This window comes from Acanthisitta chloris, unplaced genomic scaffold (assembly GCF_000695815.1).
Source record: "Acanthisitta chloris isolate BGI_N310 unplaced genomic scaffold, ASM69581v1 scaffold6283, whole genome shotgun sequence".
NCBI classification, from domain to species: Eukaryota; Metazoa; Chordata; class Aves; order Passeriformes; family Acanthisittidae; genus Acanthisitta; species Acanthisitta chloris.
In genome coordinates, this window is record NW_008665480.1 from 132,208 (window position 1) to 148,632 (window position 16,425).

General features: G+C 40.2%; 1 protein-coding gene across 1 annotated transcript in view; it reads right to left on the reverse strand.

Moving 5' to 3' along the window:
• The window catches only part of KCNH5 (potassium voltage-gated channel, subfamily H (eag-related), member 5), a 140,632-nt gene that overhangs the window by 31,854 nt on the left and 92,353 nt on the right, over positions 1–16,425 (reverse strand). Inside the window, exon 8 of the mRNA XM_009071777.1 lies at positions 6,249–6,501. Within this exon, the coding sequence (XP_009070025.1) occupies positions 6,249–6,501 (253 nt within the window). The remainder of the gene's footprint in view (positions 1–6,248; positions 6,502–16,425) is intronic.

Below are 16,425 nucleotides of genomic sequence, written 5' to 3' on the forward strand. Positions count from 1 at the left end.
ACCTCTGGCTGCAGGACAGACCTGTCTCGAACTGATGTAGAAATTCAAAGAGCAGAGAGCAAATAAATTCCTGTTACTCTGCAACTCCTCCTTACCATGGAACATTGGGGTTGGTTGCATAGGTTCACAAAATGATGGGATGTATTCATGGAATAAAATCCACCTGTGGCAACTGAACACAAAAGATTACCCTCAGGGTGAAGAAGTTCCATGGAGGGTTGGAGAATATTTTGGGGAAGCATCAGTCTTTCCTTACTTCACTTTCCTACTTTCTCCTGCATATCTGCTATTGACCATTTTGAAGATAGGCTACTGGGCTGGCTGTATTTCTGGACTACAGCTGTTTATGTCTAAAGAGGGGATCTGGAGAAGACGGGGGTGATGCAGTGGTGCAAATTCATCAGGTGCATCTGCCATCTGGGACATAACTGCTTCCTGTAAGCACAGCCCATGATGTGCAGAGATGATACTAGACTGTGAGAGAGGTCTTCTTGTCCCTGTCATGTTACATCCCCAACTTCAGCCTTTTCTTGGGGGGGCATCCAGGAGGGCCAGAACTTCCTTGAAAATCACTGAGCAGTGTGGAAATGCAGCTTTACAGGACTGCACATGAACCTGTGAAAGGGCAGAATGATGGGGAAAAAACCAGCATTTCCAGCATTTGAAGGATTGTCAAAACAGTCAATAAAGAAACAATAACAAAAGACTGTGCCAAAGATCCAAGTCCATGCTGGCAAAGGTACTTTGCATTATTTAACACAGTGTAACCTTCCCCACCTGCACCTGGAAACACAAAAGAAACTGACCTTTCTTCCAGCATTCAGGACTGCTGCAAGCAGAGCACAAGGTCCATAAAAATATTCTCCCCTCATCTCTCTCATTTTTGTGCAAGTATCCTAGTGCTTCACATCTTTCTAGAAGCCCCAGCTCCTGGAGACAGGTTATTTCCATTTTGATTTTATACAGAAATAAGTTTCTATCCTTCCTGACTGAGGAAATAAACCTGAAAACATGACCATTCCCACCACCTTCAAAACTCATAAGGCAAATCAGATTGCCTCAAACTGTTAGTCTGATTTAAAAGATCTATATTACATGATTTTTCAATAATTTTCCTTTTCTTGTGCTGCCAAGACTTTTCAGTTCCTGGCTCTGGCAGTGAAGCATGCAGGTCTAATTCAAAAACATTTCAATTCAGTGAAAGGAATCTTTCTGACTCTGGAGGCTGCAGATCACTTCTATAACACACCAGCTGGCACTAAATTAAGATTGATGCTTCTTATCATAATTAGCTATCATGCAGATAGAGACAAAAATATATTAAATTTACAAAATAATGTGAAAAATTCAAGTCTGTCAGTAAGAACTAATAACACTTTGAGCACATCAAGTCTAAATCTTACATGGTACCATGGAAGTCAACCCAGACCTGCAAGATCTGACTGATTCCAAGGCACTTAAGAGTTGCACAGTACAGAGCAGCACAACACACTAGTTCTAAGACCAGTAACCCTTCAAGTATTTTGCAAAATACTTTGAGATTCAGCACTTTAAATCCAGCCTGAATGCCATTAATTATTTCAGATCCGCTAGCTGGAAAAAAAACCCTAACCTTTCCTTTATGAATCATTTTCCTCTTAGTTAATTTAGAGCTTTAACTCATTTGAACACAAGGGACTTTTCCTATAGATGAAATGGGACACAGGCTGTTCCATAAATTGCTACCAGGTGCATGTTGCTAACCTGGGGAAATGTTCACAATTAGTCTTCCTTGGTTTACTTCACATGAAAAACAACAAAAAAGTTCAGCATAAAATTTCAACAGCTGCTTTACATAGGGGCAAATTCTGGCACCTTCATTCCACTTAAAGAAGAAACCCAAGCTGCAACTAAACTAATTGCAATCACAGAATTAGCCACTAATACTATGAGATGGAATTAGACTGACAGTCTTTCACGTCATAAAGTGCATCACATATGGTCAGTCTCATCCTGCACAAAGCACATGCCCAACCATATAGGCATGGAAATTCAGTGTTGATGCATAGATCCCAAATACCAAATTACTAACCCCCATGGATGAGAGCTATGGAGCACCTGGGTCTCCTGTTCACCTAAATGGGTGCTGCTACTTGCTCAGCCTCTAAAGAACTTTCCTCTGTGTGATTTGGTAGAAGACTTAATCTTTGGACTTCCAAACACATGTAGGATTAGGAGCAGAAAAAGGTTCATCTCTACTTTCAGCTGTCACACCAAACTCAGGAAGACACTTGCTTTCCTTAACTCCTCTGATACTGCATCACATAACATGCAACACTTAAAGGTAAATAACTTAATTGAATCCATATGGGATTGGGACCCTAAGTGTGGCTGAAACATGAACTATTAAATTTATATTCATTCTGGCTTGACTATCAAAACTGAGTTCATTCAGCAGCAGTCCCCACCAGGATTTCTCTGCTCAATATATTTTTATTGCTATGCAGCTTGAGCAGTATTTTTGATCAATTCCTACAATCAACATCTGAACATGGTGGGTCATTATTTTTCTGCTGGCAAAACGACTTCTTTAAACCTTGTTAATCAATATGCCCAGTTTAAGTTACTGTAAACTCACACAGCCAGCTGTACAAATAGCAGGAGCTGGAAAGCAACTTCCAGAGCCACTTGGCTGGCATTGCCAGTTATGTGAAACTCCTCATCAGAAGCAAATGTGGGTTAATTGCAGCAGGGTGAATTATTAGGTCCCCTCTGGTAGCTGATGACTCTTTTCATTAGCCTGGGGACTCCAAAGTCCTGGTCCTTCCTGAGATCCTTCACTGGTAACACCTCCCTGTGCGGAGCAGTGGCAGTTAAATTGTTTACTCCTTCTTGAGATGGTGGAAAATTACTGATGTGCCTTCTCAGGGTCACCTCGCTTGCTGGGAAAGTTTTGATAATTAGAGACAAGATTGCTTGCCCTTCTCCATTATCCTGGCAACTGCAGATGAGTTATGTTCAAATGACCGTGCCTTCTTTTCTCCAGTGTAGCAGCACCCCATCACACCAGCTCTGCACGTGGTGCACTCTGCTACAGCAGCAGTCAGTACCTGCAAAAGGTGGGAGACTGGCCTTGAGAAATGGAGGTAACTAATGAGGGAAATGTAATGGGGCACCCGAGGATCTTCATTAATGAGTCCTATAAACTGCAGATCTACAGCTGGATTCATTCTCTTGCTGCACATGTTTCCATAATGCCGATTACTGCAATGGTTGGGCATTTAATTATGCACAAATCAGAACAAAACCAAACCAGGGGAGAACAAAATCTCACAGTGCTGCAAGTTGCCCTGTCAGTCACTGGGCTTCACCTGCTTTCAAGCACAGGAAACACCAAAGCTGGGGCTGTTGAGTCAGGGAGACTGCTGCTGAATGCAAGCATGGTTGTCTCTGGTGGAGCCTGCAGAAAGCACCTGGATGAGATGCCAAGTCTCCTGAGAACACCGTTTCAGCAGGCAGGGAGGCTGGATGTGCCATCTCACAGTGACTGCGAGGGAAGAGAATGTGATAAGGGAAGATGGAGAAGGGGTAAAGCAGCAACATCGTGGAGTGATACATGCTGGAACCTGAGGGAGGATGAAGCCCTGCACTTCGGACAGAAACCTGGGTGTAAGAGATGGAAGATGATGGTCCTTAACTCATTTTAGTGCCCCTAACTGATTCACTTTTCTAGGGTATTCCACGCCTAAGAATACACCAAGCCATCCTCCTGCAGGTGAAAGAATTAAAAAGGACATCCCTTCTCTCTTTCTTTAACTAAGGCAAACAACACACTCCTATATTAAATCACACTACACTACTGTTTCCTCTGAAAGGTGCAGAGGTTGGCAGACAGCATGTTCTGCACATTCCCCATTTCATAGAGAAAATTAATGAGGACAAATTTCCAAAGGATACTCTTCTCATTCCACTCTAGTTTACTGCTGGGGGATAGAGAAGATGGACAGACTGGTAGTACAATCCTGCAAGTTGACTTTCCATAAAACCAATGTGATGCTTGGAGCATTCAAAGCAGGTACTGAGGTTTCCACATTAAGCAAAGGTTTTTAAACCTGGTCTCCCCCTTAGGCAGATTCACATTCCTTGTGCTTGAACTTCTCAAGGCAGAACAGATCGATAAAAATTATGTTCTTCACTGTCTGATCTGCAGTCACTATTTCAGGTGCCACAGCTGCCACTATAAATGTCTTTGTAGTTACATTTGGGAGAGATTTTCTTCCACAAGTGAATTTTTAGGACACAACATCCCATAATTACTCAGTTCACTATTCTGCTCCAAAATCTGTCAGAGCATGAAAAAAACTCTTCAGTGTGTTCTACAACTAAAGGAAGCAGTTTATCTTGCTTTAAGTTACATTTACACGTTCTGCCATTCCCTGTAGTACATGATGAACATAGCTCTGAGTCGTGGGATTGCCTGTCAGCAATGGGAGAATCGAAGGCACTTTTCGCAATTAAGGGTAATTCACTTTAACTAGATAAGGTTCAAAGTCTCTCTGGTCAAATGGAGATTAACACAGAGACTATGTTTGCTATATCTACAAGGTATAAACCAAAAGTTCTTACTGTTAATTCAATATTCAAATACACAATATTCATTAACAAATGCAATGAAGTTTTGCATGTAATCCATTTAGTGATGGCTCCTACTTCAGTAAATTGCATATTTATTGTTCTCATTGTAAAAACCATTTATTTGTTTAAATGCTGCTATTTACTCTTAAAGCTTTTGTTTTTTCAATAGCTGCAAGCAAATATAAGATATCATCACTGAGATTAATAACAAAAATGAAATGGTCCAGTGAGCTGGAATACAATATTTTGCTATGGAAATTGTTGATTTAGGAGCTTTCATCATAATGATTTCACATCTGAACATGGAAACAGATATACTCTTACATTAAGTCTCTGTTTTTCAAAACCTTAGTGTCTAGTAGAATACAGAAAGGTGCAGCAGGTATTTTGGCAGAGCATGGACGTGTGTTTTCCTGAGTTCATAGTCTCCAGCTGGGAGGACCTGAGTGATGCCCTGGGGGATCTATCCTCATGCAGTCCCAACCACACACCTGCACACTGCCCAATCCCACCCCAGTCCCAGACACATATACACAAGCTTTTATGGAAACATGTCAGGAGTCTTCTTCAGCTATATGCTTGTCCTCATTCCTCTTGCTGCCAGTTGGGAAGGAGCTGAGGCCTGACTCATGACCATGACTCTCTCCATGTCTGCCTTCTTCCCATATATAAATGCAACTCCCAGGTGGAGCCCTCATCTCCAAGAGATTATCCCCATGAGATACAAGAGGAACCCACTGTATTTGTATACAGCTCCAGTTTAAGAGAAGGTAAATAGCCTACTGTATTTGCCCCCTGGGAGCCACAGCTCCAGTTTAAGAGAAGGTAAATATTCAACAGGAGACAAGTTCTACAATAAATAGGTCTATTTTAAACAGGTGGGACAGGTTCTGGATGGTTTTGGGGCAGAACCATGAGCTCTTCCTCTACATGATTCTGCCTCTGAGGAAGATTCCTGCCTCAACATTGGTGCTGACCACTCAGTCCCACCATCTGCTCCACCTTTCCCAATCCCATACAAGCTAGCCAGGGGTCTGCATTAGGCTCTTTCCCACCCACTGCTGGCAAACCAGGGTAGGGTGACAGGGTGATTAACCTGGAGCTCCCACATTGCTCAGACTTGTCATCTCTGTGGCTTTATACATGGTGTGACCCTATCTCTTTGCATAGTCAGATCAGACTATTTTCTGTAAAGTCTGTACTACAAGTGACAATTTCGCTTCCTTGTAGAAACTGTTTGCAGGTGTTTTTCTGGGCTAGAATACAGACAAATGAAAATCCCCATGTGAAAGTTAATGTGGAAATCCTCCTGAGAGATTAATATGAAACAACGTGCATTTCCTCCAGCAGGCTATTCAAAAGATGTCAGGCACAGAGATGCCATTCTCTTTTGCTCAGAGACACAGTAACTGTCACCAGTGAGCCACACTGGGCAGAAAGAGCATTCCCAATGGCATAAAAGATGAAGGATTTGCTTTAAGAGTAGGATCTCTGGAGACATGATATCTCCATCTTATGACAACTACTAGCCTCCTGTAGTCCCAGCTGATGTTAGGCAAGACTAGTTAATATTCGAAACTAAGCAGAAGGAAAATATATACAAACCACAAGCATTTCAAGAGAGATCACAGTACCTAAAATAGCCACCACCTCATCGTCCTGGATGACTTCTAAGGATCCTGAGACCACAAAGCAAAGAGCATCAACACTTTCCCCAGCATGATAGATGAGGTCCCCTGGGGCACAATGGATGGTCTGGAACTCCACAGCCAGGGCTCGCAGGCAGCCGTCGCTGGCCAGCCGGAAAGCAGGGTGCTCATTGAACACCTTCCGGTTCAGGTGCACACAAATATCTGCTCTCATGTCCTTCGGGCAAATTGAGAGAACCTGAATGAAAGAAAGACAAAAAATAATCAGCTGGGAATATGACACCAGGCCAGCACTTTATGAAAGAACTGAATGGATGGATCTGAAGATCCACATGGGTGGGTCTGGAAATCCAGCCATCTAGTCATTTCATAAAGTCTCTGGTGGTAGTTTTCTCCTGATTTTGGGTCATCTTTTTCTACCCATCTGCAGCTGAGAATGATGTGGAAGATGGGACTATTCTGGTACACTGTACTCATTCCTAACAGTTTTCACACATGTTTTTCAGAATTTCAGGTGGCACTACTATGTCCTGTTTATGGATATCCCTCCAGACTTGGTGCCCAGACTATGCACCTGCTGCTACACTCAATTCCTGCAGGAGCAGAGAATTGATGTACAGAGCTGAAGGAGCTTAAAGACATGCAAAGACAGACCATTCACAATAGAAAACACAACATTTCGTTCACATCCAAAAAATCCAGATTTTGGAAATCTTGATGTAGATCACCACTTACCAACACAACCAAACATAGCAGGGTTCAGTTTCAGTGAGACATACAAGGAATAACCTGCCCAGGAGGGCTTACAGACTAGAAAATCCAAAGAGATTAGAGGAAAAAGAAAGTATAATGAAAGTAAAGTTGAGTGAAAAACTGTCCTATGAACATGAAGACATCTTCACAGAGGATCAATTAAATAAGACCTTCAACTAGTTTTTGACCTTAAAAAGCCTCCCCTATTGAAACAGTAACATAAACACACCTGAAGAAAGTGAAAACCTATGGGTCTTGTTAGGTTTGTAAACTATGTTTAATATTTGCACATCCTCCTAAGCACACTAACATCTTTATAACCCTAAATGCACAGTAGTTAATTGCACTGAGAAACATATAAAAACTTGTAAGGTTTTTCTAGGATAAAAAATAGAAAAGAGCATGAGATTAAGAGCACTTTGGAAGACTCAAATACAGAAGACTGCAGATCAATAGTACTGACAATTTCACATGGTATGGAACTAAACTGGCAACTTGCTCTGCAGACAGTGGGAGAGAAGGGACACTGAGTCACTGAGTTGATTACCATTGAACATTAGCAGAGGGTGACTCTGGTAGCTCTGATTAAGCTTTGAGTCAAATGATCATGTTAATATTGAACTAATGCCACAATTTTAATTTCTGTTTAATGCTGAAGAGATATAAAACATATTATTGCAAAGCATTGCTAAAGGTCCTAAAGCACAGAATGTGAAAAGAATAAAGATTTTCTATTGTAATAATAACATTTGCTCCTTTTCTTATTTTAATATTTTAAGTCCTTTTGTGGTCAAAGACACAATGAATGCAAAAAGGTGAAGTAGAAGTTATTTGCCTATTCTCTATACTGTGACAGTCTGAGGTGAGAAGTGGCCACTGCAACCATCTACACAAGCCTCTTGCACTAACAATTTTCACATCAATCCCAGAATACCTGGTAAAATGACAGCCTAGAAGGCCTTGATTTAATGTTTTCAAATGATATAGGGTACTTGTTCAAATTGACAGCTACTCTCTCTTTCAAATCATGTACGATTTCTGAACTCCTTTTTTAAAAAAAAAATTTCAGCCAATAGCCAGAGAATCTTAGCCTCTTGCTCAGATACAAAGACCTGCAATCATCAGAATTCTCTTCCACATGTCAGTGTTTATAGAATATGACCAGGTCATCCCTCAGTCTCGTCTTGAAAAAACAAGAGACAGATGATGCTTCTCATGCCTAGCCCTATGAAGCACAGTACCTCTTTGGAAACTACCCCCTGGATGAGGTTTTCTCACTTAAAACCACCTTCCCAGAGCTACCAGACAATTAGTTTCAATTTCATTTAACACAGAGTAAGTCGATTTGGATTAATGGTATTTTTCTGTAACAAAATGTTGTACAGAACACATTCAAATACCCTGCATAAGTGTGTTTTATCAAATAAATTAATAATAAAGATATTTGACAAGACATATTCTACATAAACCATCATTTGCATTAGTAATAATGTCTTGTCTGAGTCACTGCTGAGTCCTGTATCACATTTTCATAATTTTATTAGGGGCAAATGCCAATTGTATAAACCTCTACTTACCTGAGTCATTGCATTTGCCATTAGAAGTATTGGCACACCTTAGTTTTTCAGTGAAAAACAAAGATTACTTTTGAGTTATTGTTGCACCTCAGCCCTGCTCCTGGACCAAACAGAAAGTTTGTCTTTATTACAATAAAGCAGAAACATGCCATCTTTCTTCATCCCAATAGTAACTTAATGAAAAATTCTGCTTTCTTTTGTACCGTGATTGATGTTTCTTAACATTTTTAACTACTCTTGGGCCTGAATCATGGTTATAAGTTTTTTATGTCCCTTTAATAGTTTCAGAAATGTAAGTGCTTTTGACTTAACAAGGCCATGAGCTAGGAATTCTCAAAAGTTGCTCTTAAGAAAAATATCTGTGTTCATACATGACTGATTACAAAATTTTATCTTTTAAGCTTCCAAACTGCAGGAAAAAATTGGTTAAACTATAGCAGAGGTTGTTCCTGTAAGATTCTGAGAAGTTCTAGGACCCTTTGTTTTTTGAAATGTAAAATCATTGTGTGATTTTACAAGACTAAAAGCCACTTGGATGCAAACCAGCAGATTACTTCCTCACAAATACAGACTTAAATACAGATTATTAAAAGCGAGCAAAGAATTGCTTTTATAGGCACAACAAACATATCTATTATCACACACTGCAATATGAAGGGACAGAAAAAAATTCCATTGCATAAATGCAAAGCCTATCTTAGAAAGCATAATTCAGAAACCTTCTGATGTCATGATTAAGTGATTCTCCTAATGACATATCACAGTATGGAGATATCACTTATCAACAAGTACAGCAGTAAATGAGCAATGATCCAAGAGTTAGCTAAGAACAAATATTCTTTATTTCAGTCTTCTTGTCTGCTACACTACAGGTATTGAGAACAGAGAATGAAACAGATGACAAGTAGAAGAAATATTTAATATTATAAGACTTGGCAAGATATTTTTGACTGATAAAGATAAATGCAGATATATGTAGGAAGAGCAAAGACAGACTATTACAACATTCAGCTACATCTTTACTGTATGCTCCAAGCACAAAGCTTCATGAGCTCCAGCCTGACTTGGCACCACTTCTTTTTGTGTTTACAAATACCAGTGTCTTTAATTCAGAAGGAGTCTCAGATGCCACCAACTTCTCTTCTTTTGTGCTTTCAAAAAGGACACATAATATGATATAGGATCATACAGAAGCATTTGTAAGCTAATGATAAATAGTCCAAAGACCCTAAGATCCGAAAAATGAGCACATAAGCACCTCAAATTCAGATAAATATTCACTTGAAAATGATCCCTTATTGATAATACAAGACTTGGACATTCTTAGTGAGAAATGCTCTTACTGAGATCTCAGCATTTTTAAGGCAGCATGCAACTGGAAAGATACAAACTAGTAGCAACACAGTTGTGCCCGAGTCCATATGGTGTACAAATGCACACACACAGGTGTCAAAAAGAAATTCAGTGTAAGGGAGAGGATATCCTGTAATGCTCAGTCAATTTTTCCACTGTTAAGGAAATGTGTCCAACCCATCACGTTAATAGAACCAAAGTTCAGCTGGGATGTTTGCTCTACCCTGTATATTCTTTCAGCAGTGTAGCAAAAACCACCAAGACAAATTTCTGAAGAGGAAATTTCCTTAGAGATTCCAAGACCTTTCTCAGTGAAACCTGCAGTTTATAAGGCAGGCAGGATATTAAGGTTGCTGACAGCAATGCTTTACTAACTGATGGGTTTGGAGCACACGACTTGGAGCGGGCAGTCTGCCGGGACCAGCTGCTTCTGCTGCTACAGGAGTTGCTCTGTAATAAATCTGTAGCCACAGACTCTGCAGTCAGTTTTCCCATATGCATCCAAGCAGCATGAAAGAACAGAACCAGCTATGTATCAACGCAAAATCAGTGCAGAAAGCTGAATTCTACTCAGAGGAAAATGTTTGTTGGCTGTATAAACTGTGATTCCACCAGATAAAGAGCAAGGCTCCATGATCCACACGAACAGCACACGTGTGTCCACAATGGCCTGAACCACTAAATGGCTGAGAAAGTAAACCATGTAATAACAGTTATCACTTTCCCTCTCTGCACAGAAAACTAAACCTCCTCTCAGTCAGTACAAGACAATTGCTGAGTTCTGCCATCATCACCTGGCACCCAGCTGGCACAAACCCCAGCACAACACCCAGTGCAGAGATTCAGTACAATCATCTCTTGAGCACCCCATAGCACATGCAAAATGCTGAGGGTGAGTGAACAGCTTGTGATTGCTGCTAGAGATTGGGAAAGGCAGTAACCAGCTCTGGAAGACCCACAGGGAATTGGCACAAAACATCTCACTATCTTTTCAGCTCGAGTTCTGTAAGAGGGGGAATTAAATACCCAAGGAGGTTCCATCTGATTTTTTTAACTCTCTCATCCATTTCCTCAGCATGCACAGGCAGTTTAAGATAAGCCCCTTTGAACAGCTCAAAGAACTCTACAGGGAGCAGAGATTATAAAAAAAATTCAAAGAAAAGCAAATAAATCAAAACAAAAACCACACAGATTAAGAGTGTGTCCAAACAATATCTTTTAGGACAGATTTATGGGTTTAAGTTATTTGTTAAAAAAAATCTTCCCCGGCTAGAAAACACTACAGGATGGCTTAGCAGATATTACAGAATATGTTAAGACTTGTTAACAAAAAGGGCAGAGGCCAGTGAATCATGAACATTATCTATCGTCAATCCTCTAGCAGCACACAGGATTCTCACTTTCTGGGCATTGTAGGTAGGGAACATCTTGACAGATACTCAAGTGAGGAGCTTAGACAGTCTTAGTGGTGGAATAGCAAGGACTGTTTCCTAAATGAATAACTGTAACATATAAAAGAGATACTAAAAATGTCAGCTTTGAAAATAAACAAAACAAACTCCGCCAAGTTCTAACCTGTTCGAGGCCACAGATAACACTTTTTATTTTGTAGAGAAAGGCCACTCTGGGTTTTCAGACCTATTCAGTAGTCATAATCAATGTCGGTTCTTTCCAAAAACCACAATACTCCCTAGGCACCTGACCAAGTTACTCAGATGTTTAGAAAGACTTGGCTCATTTGAGTGTTGAATTCTTTTGCAGACCTGGCTAAAAGGCACTGGGTGGATGCCAAAGAGACAAAGGTAAGAAAACAGCTGATTGGCAAATCACAGAGCATTTTCCTGTAATAATCAGGTCATTTTGTAAGTAACTCAAAGGTGACGTATAGAGCTGAGCAGTAATTAACCCTGTGTACATTAGGGTAATCTTTAATACATCACTGAGTATGCTGGCACTAAGAACTGAATTTCAGCAGCAACGGTGTGCTCTGTTTTAATTGCAATAAAATCCAAGGTCACTTGGATTTCAAAGCTCAGAAATCAAGATCTGAAAAACATGCCTAAGTTGAGTTTGACTCGCTTTCTTATTAATAATGAATGAGCTGAAGCAGTGATTAAAATGCATAGATTTAGTGGTATAGTAAGAAAATCAACTGGTTTTTTCAACTGAGTATCATGTGTTAGAGACATTTAAAAAAAATCCCTAGAAATTGGCTGTAAGAGTTCATTAAATTCTGTTCTGTCAACACAGGCAGAATCTGGCTAAGGGTTTGAAAATCAGAGGAAGATGAGAGACATCACCGTGGCTTTTAAAGAATCAAGTGGTTCACCAGCACAGGGGCTATTGGTTTGTCTAATGCACTGAAAAGTGTGGCACACTAGTAACATCCACTGATGACCCAAAGCAGTAGATCCCAGGTTGCCTAAGGGTCATACATTTAAAGGCTTTATTGTTCTCAGTTTTGCTGTAATATCTATACCAAGCAAAATTATTACATGGCAGTTTAATGGGGCAAAGGATAGCAGACTACAGGGAAATCTATGATTAAAACCTAACTTTTTAGATTAAAGAAGAAAAAGAACCATCAGAAAGAACATAGCATGCATCAAAGAATTTCTCAAGTCACAACAGTTTTAGGAGCAACAGCTTCTGGCAGAAAGGTTACCCTTGGAAGAATGAAGTCAATCAACAGATTATTTTATTTTGTGCTTCTTCTGGAGGTGGCTCTATTTTCTAACATGCAGCATTATGTAAAGACATTCAAGGAAATGAAGAATGAAAACAGATCAGGAGAAGACCTGCCTCAAGATGTGGTCCCTGGAACTGACAGCCCTTTTGTCTGCTCCATCCCTTTGGTGGCAGTGCTCAGGAAAGTACTTAAGTACTTATTCACCCAGGAAATAAGCTTATGAGTTGCTCCATAGCCCTGGCATTTCCTCAAGCATGACAGGTTCACAGTCTATTCCATATCAATCCCAAGTTAAACACATCCAAGGGGCAGAGAAAATTGTGGATAATCTTTCCTGGCTCAGTAGAGTGCGTACAGGAGGTAAATAATCCATACTATCCATAAAGGTGAAACAGAAGGCCCCACTGGTGCACAGGCCCTGCTCATGGACCCATGCGAAGGACAGTGAGGCTTTGACCATGTCTCCTGCATCCCACTCTTCAAAGAACCATGGATTCCAACTGTACCTGGTCCTAGCTCAGCTCTGTGAGGTGAGGGATGACTTCTTGTTCACCTCGTCCCGATTTGCAAGGAACGACCAACAACCTCGCCTCTACAACGAAACAAAAATACTTGTCCAAATGCTTTTTACCTTCCCTTTTCAGCAGGGAATTGTATATAGCTGTCACAGCTAATTTTGTATAAATTCTCTTTGTCCACGAAGCTCAGAAGCCTTCTCCCCCCGACATCCATGGGGAAATCCAGCCAGCACCTAGAGACACCTCTGTGTGATGGGACATAGAAGTTCCTCTATTCATCTCAGGCTGTCATTAATTATGCCTACAGCTCTTGAAGATCTTATTAACAGCAAACATGAATAAACTGCACTGTCCTCATGTAGATTAATGAATTTACAACCTGTGTCTATTTACCATAAACCCATCTCTCCTGTATGAAAGCTCAGCGGGCCAGCAGTGAACAGTTTTAATACTGTGTTATTTTCTCATGATTTCCATTTCAGTCACTGCAATGTGGAATTGGTTCTCATTATCACAATTACCATTGATGCTCAGGTTGAAACTAAGTAAGATGCCTTTTTTATCTTTCAATCTATATTTTTTCTGAAGGAAACTACTGTTAAAACATGATAGACATTTATTTAATTGCTTTCTGAGCAAATCCTAAGCCATACAACAGCACAGAGGTCAAGAAGAGAAAATCTTTGGGTTTTACTGACATTTCAGAGCGTCATCATTAGATAAGACCTTGAGACATCTGCATGTTAGTTAATGGTTCTTCTGCTTTCATGGATAATGACCTATTTCTCACAGAAGAGCTAATATCTATAAATTTCTCATTTGCTGCCTCGAGATTTTATTAAAAACTAAGATATTTGAACCCTGTGTTTCATGTATCAAATTATAACTGTAAAGATTTTTTTCAGCTGCTTGAAAATGGTCATATACAGAGAAAGTACTGCCTCTTTTTTACCTCTCACAAAAAAACTCCATGTTCTGATAGATGAGAGATACTATTCAGTGTATAAAGGCTTCTTAGTTTTGTCATGTTTTTAGTCCTGCTCATTATTAGATGAATAACCCCAGAACCTGCATCATTAAACGTTAAAAAAAAGAAAGAGAAATCCCATCTTATTAGAGCCACTGCTACACCAAGAGATAAGAGTCCATGTGCATGTATTACATATATCATCCCAGCTGTCAGAGGACAGCTCTCATGTTTAAGTGATTTAAGATTATGGATCAGAGGCCACTTACTTCCCCTTAAGTAATAATAATAAATATGCTAATGCTTTTAGTGTCATTGTTAATTCCTTGTTTGTGAACACTCAGAGACAGGCTGAAGCACTGTGGTTTGAAGATGGGATTTGAAGATGAGCTATTCCCAAGGAGATCAGAGAAACCAAATTCTGTGTTTAAAGCACTGGCACTTCAGCGTGGGAGCCCAAGTCCTCTTCCACATACAAGGAAAACAGAATGGGGCTTTAAGACAAAGTTCTGTTTGGGACATCTTGCTATACAAGCAGCAAGAACTAGGTCATTTAAGCTCCTCCATGCTAACTTCCTCTTTGCCTTCAGTTCCCATGCAAGGACTCATTCTTAAGGGTTTTAGCCAATATCTTTGGGGCTACACATTGAACACGTCATTCAAAGATAAATATTTGAGATATGAGGCAATGAATCAACACATGTGAAGTGGTAGTAATTCCAATCAAGTTATTAACTTAAACTTCAATTTCAAGCATATTAATTTAAAATCTTTGGTTATCAAAGAAACACATGCACATGTGTTTACTCTTACCCCATCAATGCTAGGATCATTCAACACCATAGGAACCTACTGTAACACTCATAAGAAATTTCATTCTTTCTTCTTGTTCTTGGAATCGGGATTTCAAAACAAACCCATTTCAACATGCTGAGTGGCTGAATCAAATGTATCACATATTGGTTGGAAATGATGTTGCAAAACATGTTCCAATGTGACAGTGAGATATATTTGGAACCACTTAGGATGCAACAGTGTATGTTATGTTGCAAAACATCCTTGGATGATGGAAACTGTCTGGGGTGTCTGATGGAAAATGAAAAGGTGAGAAATTCCTCACTACTTATCATGTGCCAGGAGCACATGTGTTTTGCAAGATAATACGAAGCTTAATGAAAGGTTCATAAAATTAAGGAGAATGGGAAATCGTGTGATGCAAATTTATCCATAAGCTGATCAGAATGTCATTACTGGAGCTTTGAAAACTAGACTGGTAGGAACCCCTAAGGTCAGGTCCAGGCTGTCAGACAAAGCAGGGCAGAGAAGCAATTCAAGACCTGGGGCAATAATCCTGTTTTCCAAACTACACAGGAGCACCATCTGGATTTTGCAGCTCAGCTGCAGATGCAGTGTACTCTCATTAGCCCCACTCTATCTGTGCTAATAAATCTGACTTGATGCTGGGGATCTTGGAGGTCCCTGCAGTGTGCTCCCCTCCACATCCTGCTCTAGATTTGGTACAGAAGGAATCAATTTAAATGTACAGGGTCTTACAGCAGGGCTTGAAATGGTACTGAAGGAACCAAGGCAAGAGAAATGATCCACCCTAGATGACTAGTCTCTGGGACTGTACTGCTGTTTTATGATTTTTCAGATGGGATTTACAACATTTTCTCTTTTATTTTGGTGAAGAACCTCATAACACTTTCCTAAGTGGAGATAAATGTAGGAAGACTGCCTGGCTACAACACAGCTTTCCACCCTTTTGCTAAAGCAAATCCAGACTTTGTCTAAGGTCCTGCACTGGAAAGCAAACTGCCTGATCCTTACACTCCTACAGGCCCTGGGATGCTCTGTGCAGGTGCTACAGGCCACTGGTGCTGTTGCTTTTGCAGCCTTGCAGGCTGTAAGGGATACAAACCCCCAAAATATTCAAACTGGTGCTCAGGCTCTGACATTCATCTTGTCTCTGTTCATCTGTAAGATGGGCTTTTCTGGGAAGCTTGATTAGATGCAATTACTGATGTCCAGATGTAGAGGTTCCTGAAATCCATTGTTTTAAATAGTTTTTGGATCCAGGCCTATGTTTAGGCAAGTCTTCACCAAGGGAAAATTGCTTAAAACCTAAGTCACAGATTTTACAGGCATATTAATTATCTAGCTAAGCAGCCACTCCATCTTACAGATTGGAGAGCACTGCTTACCATGAGTCGAAGATTATGGCTCTAACTGCATTTTTGTAATCTATAAAACCGGACATGCGGAAATTATGGAAGGAAATTTCAGTAATTAAAGCATAGGTTCT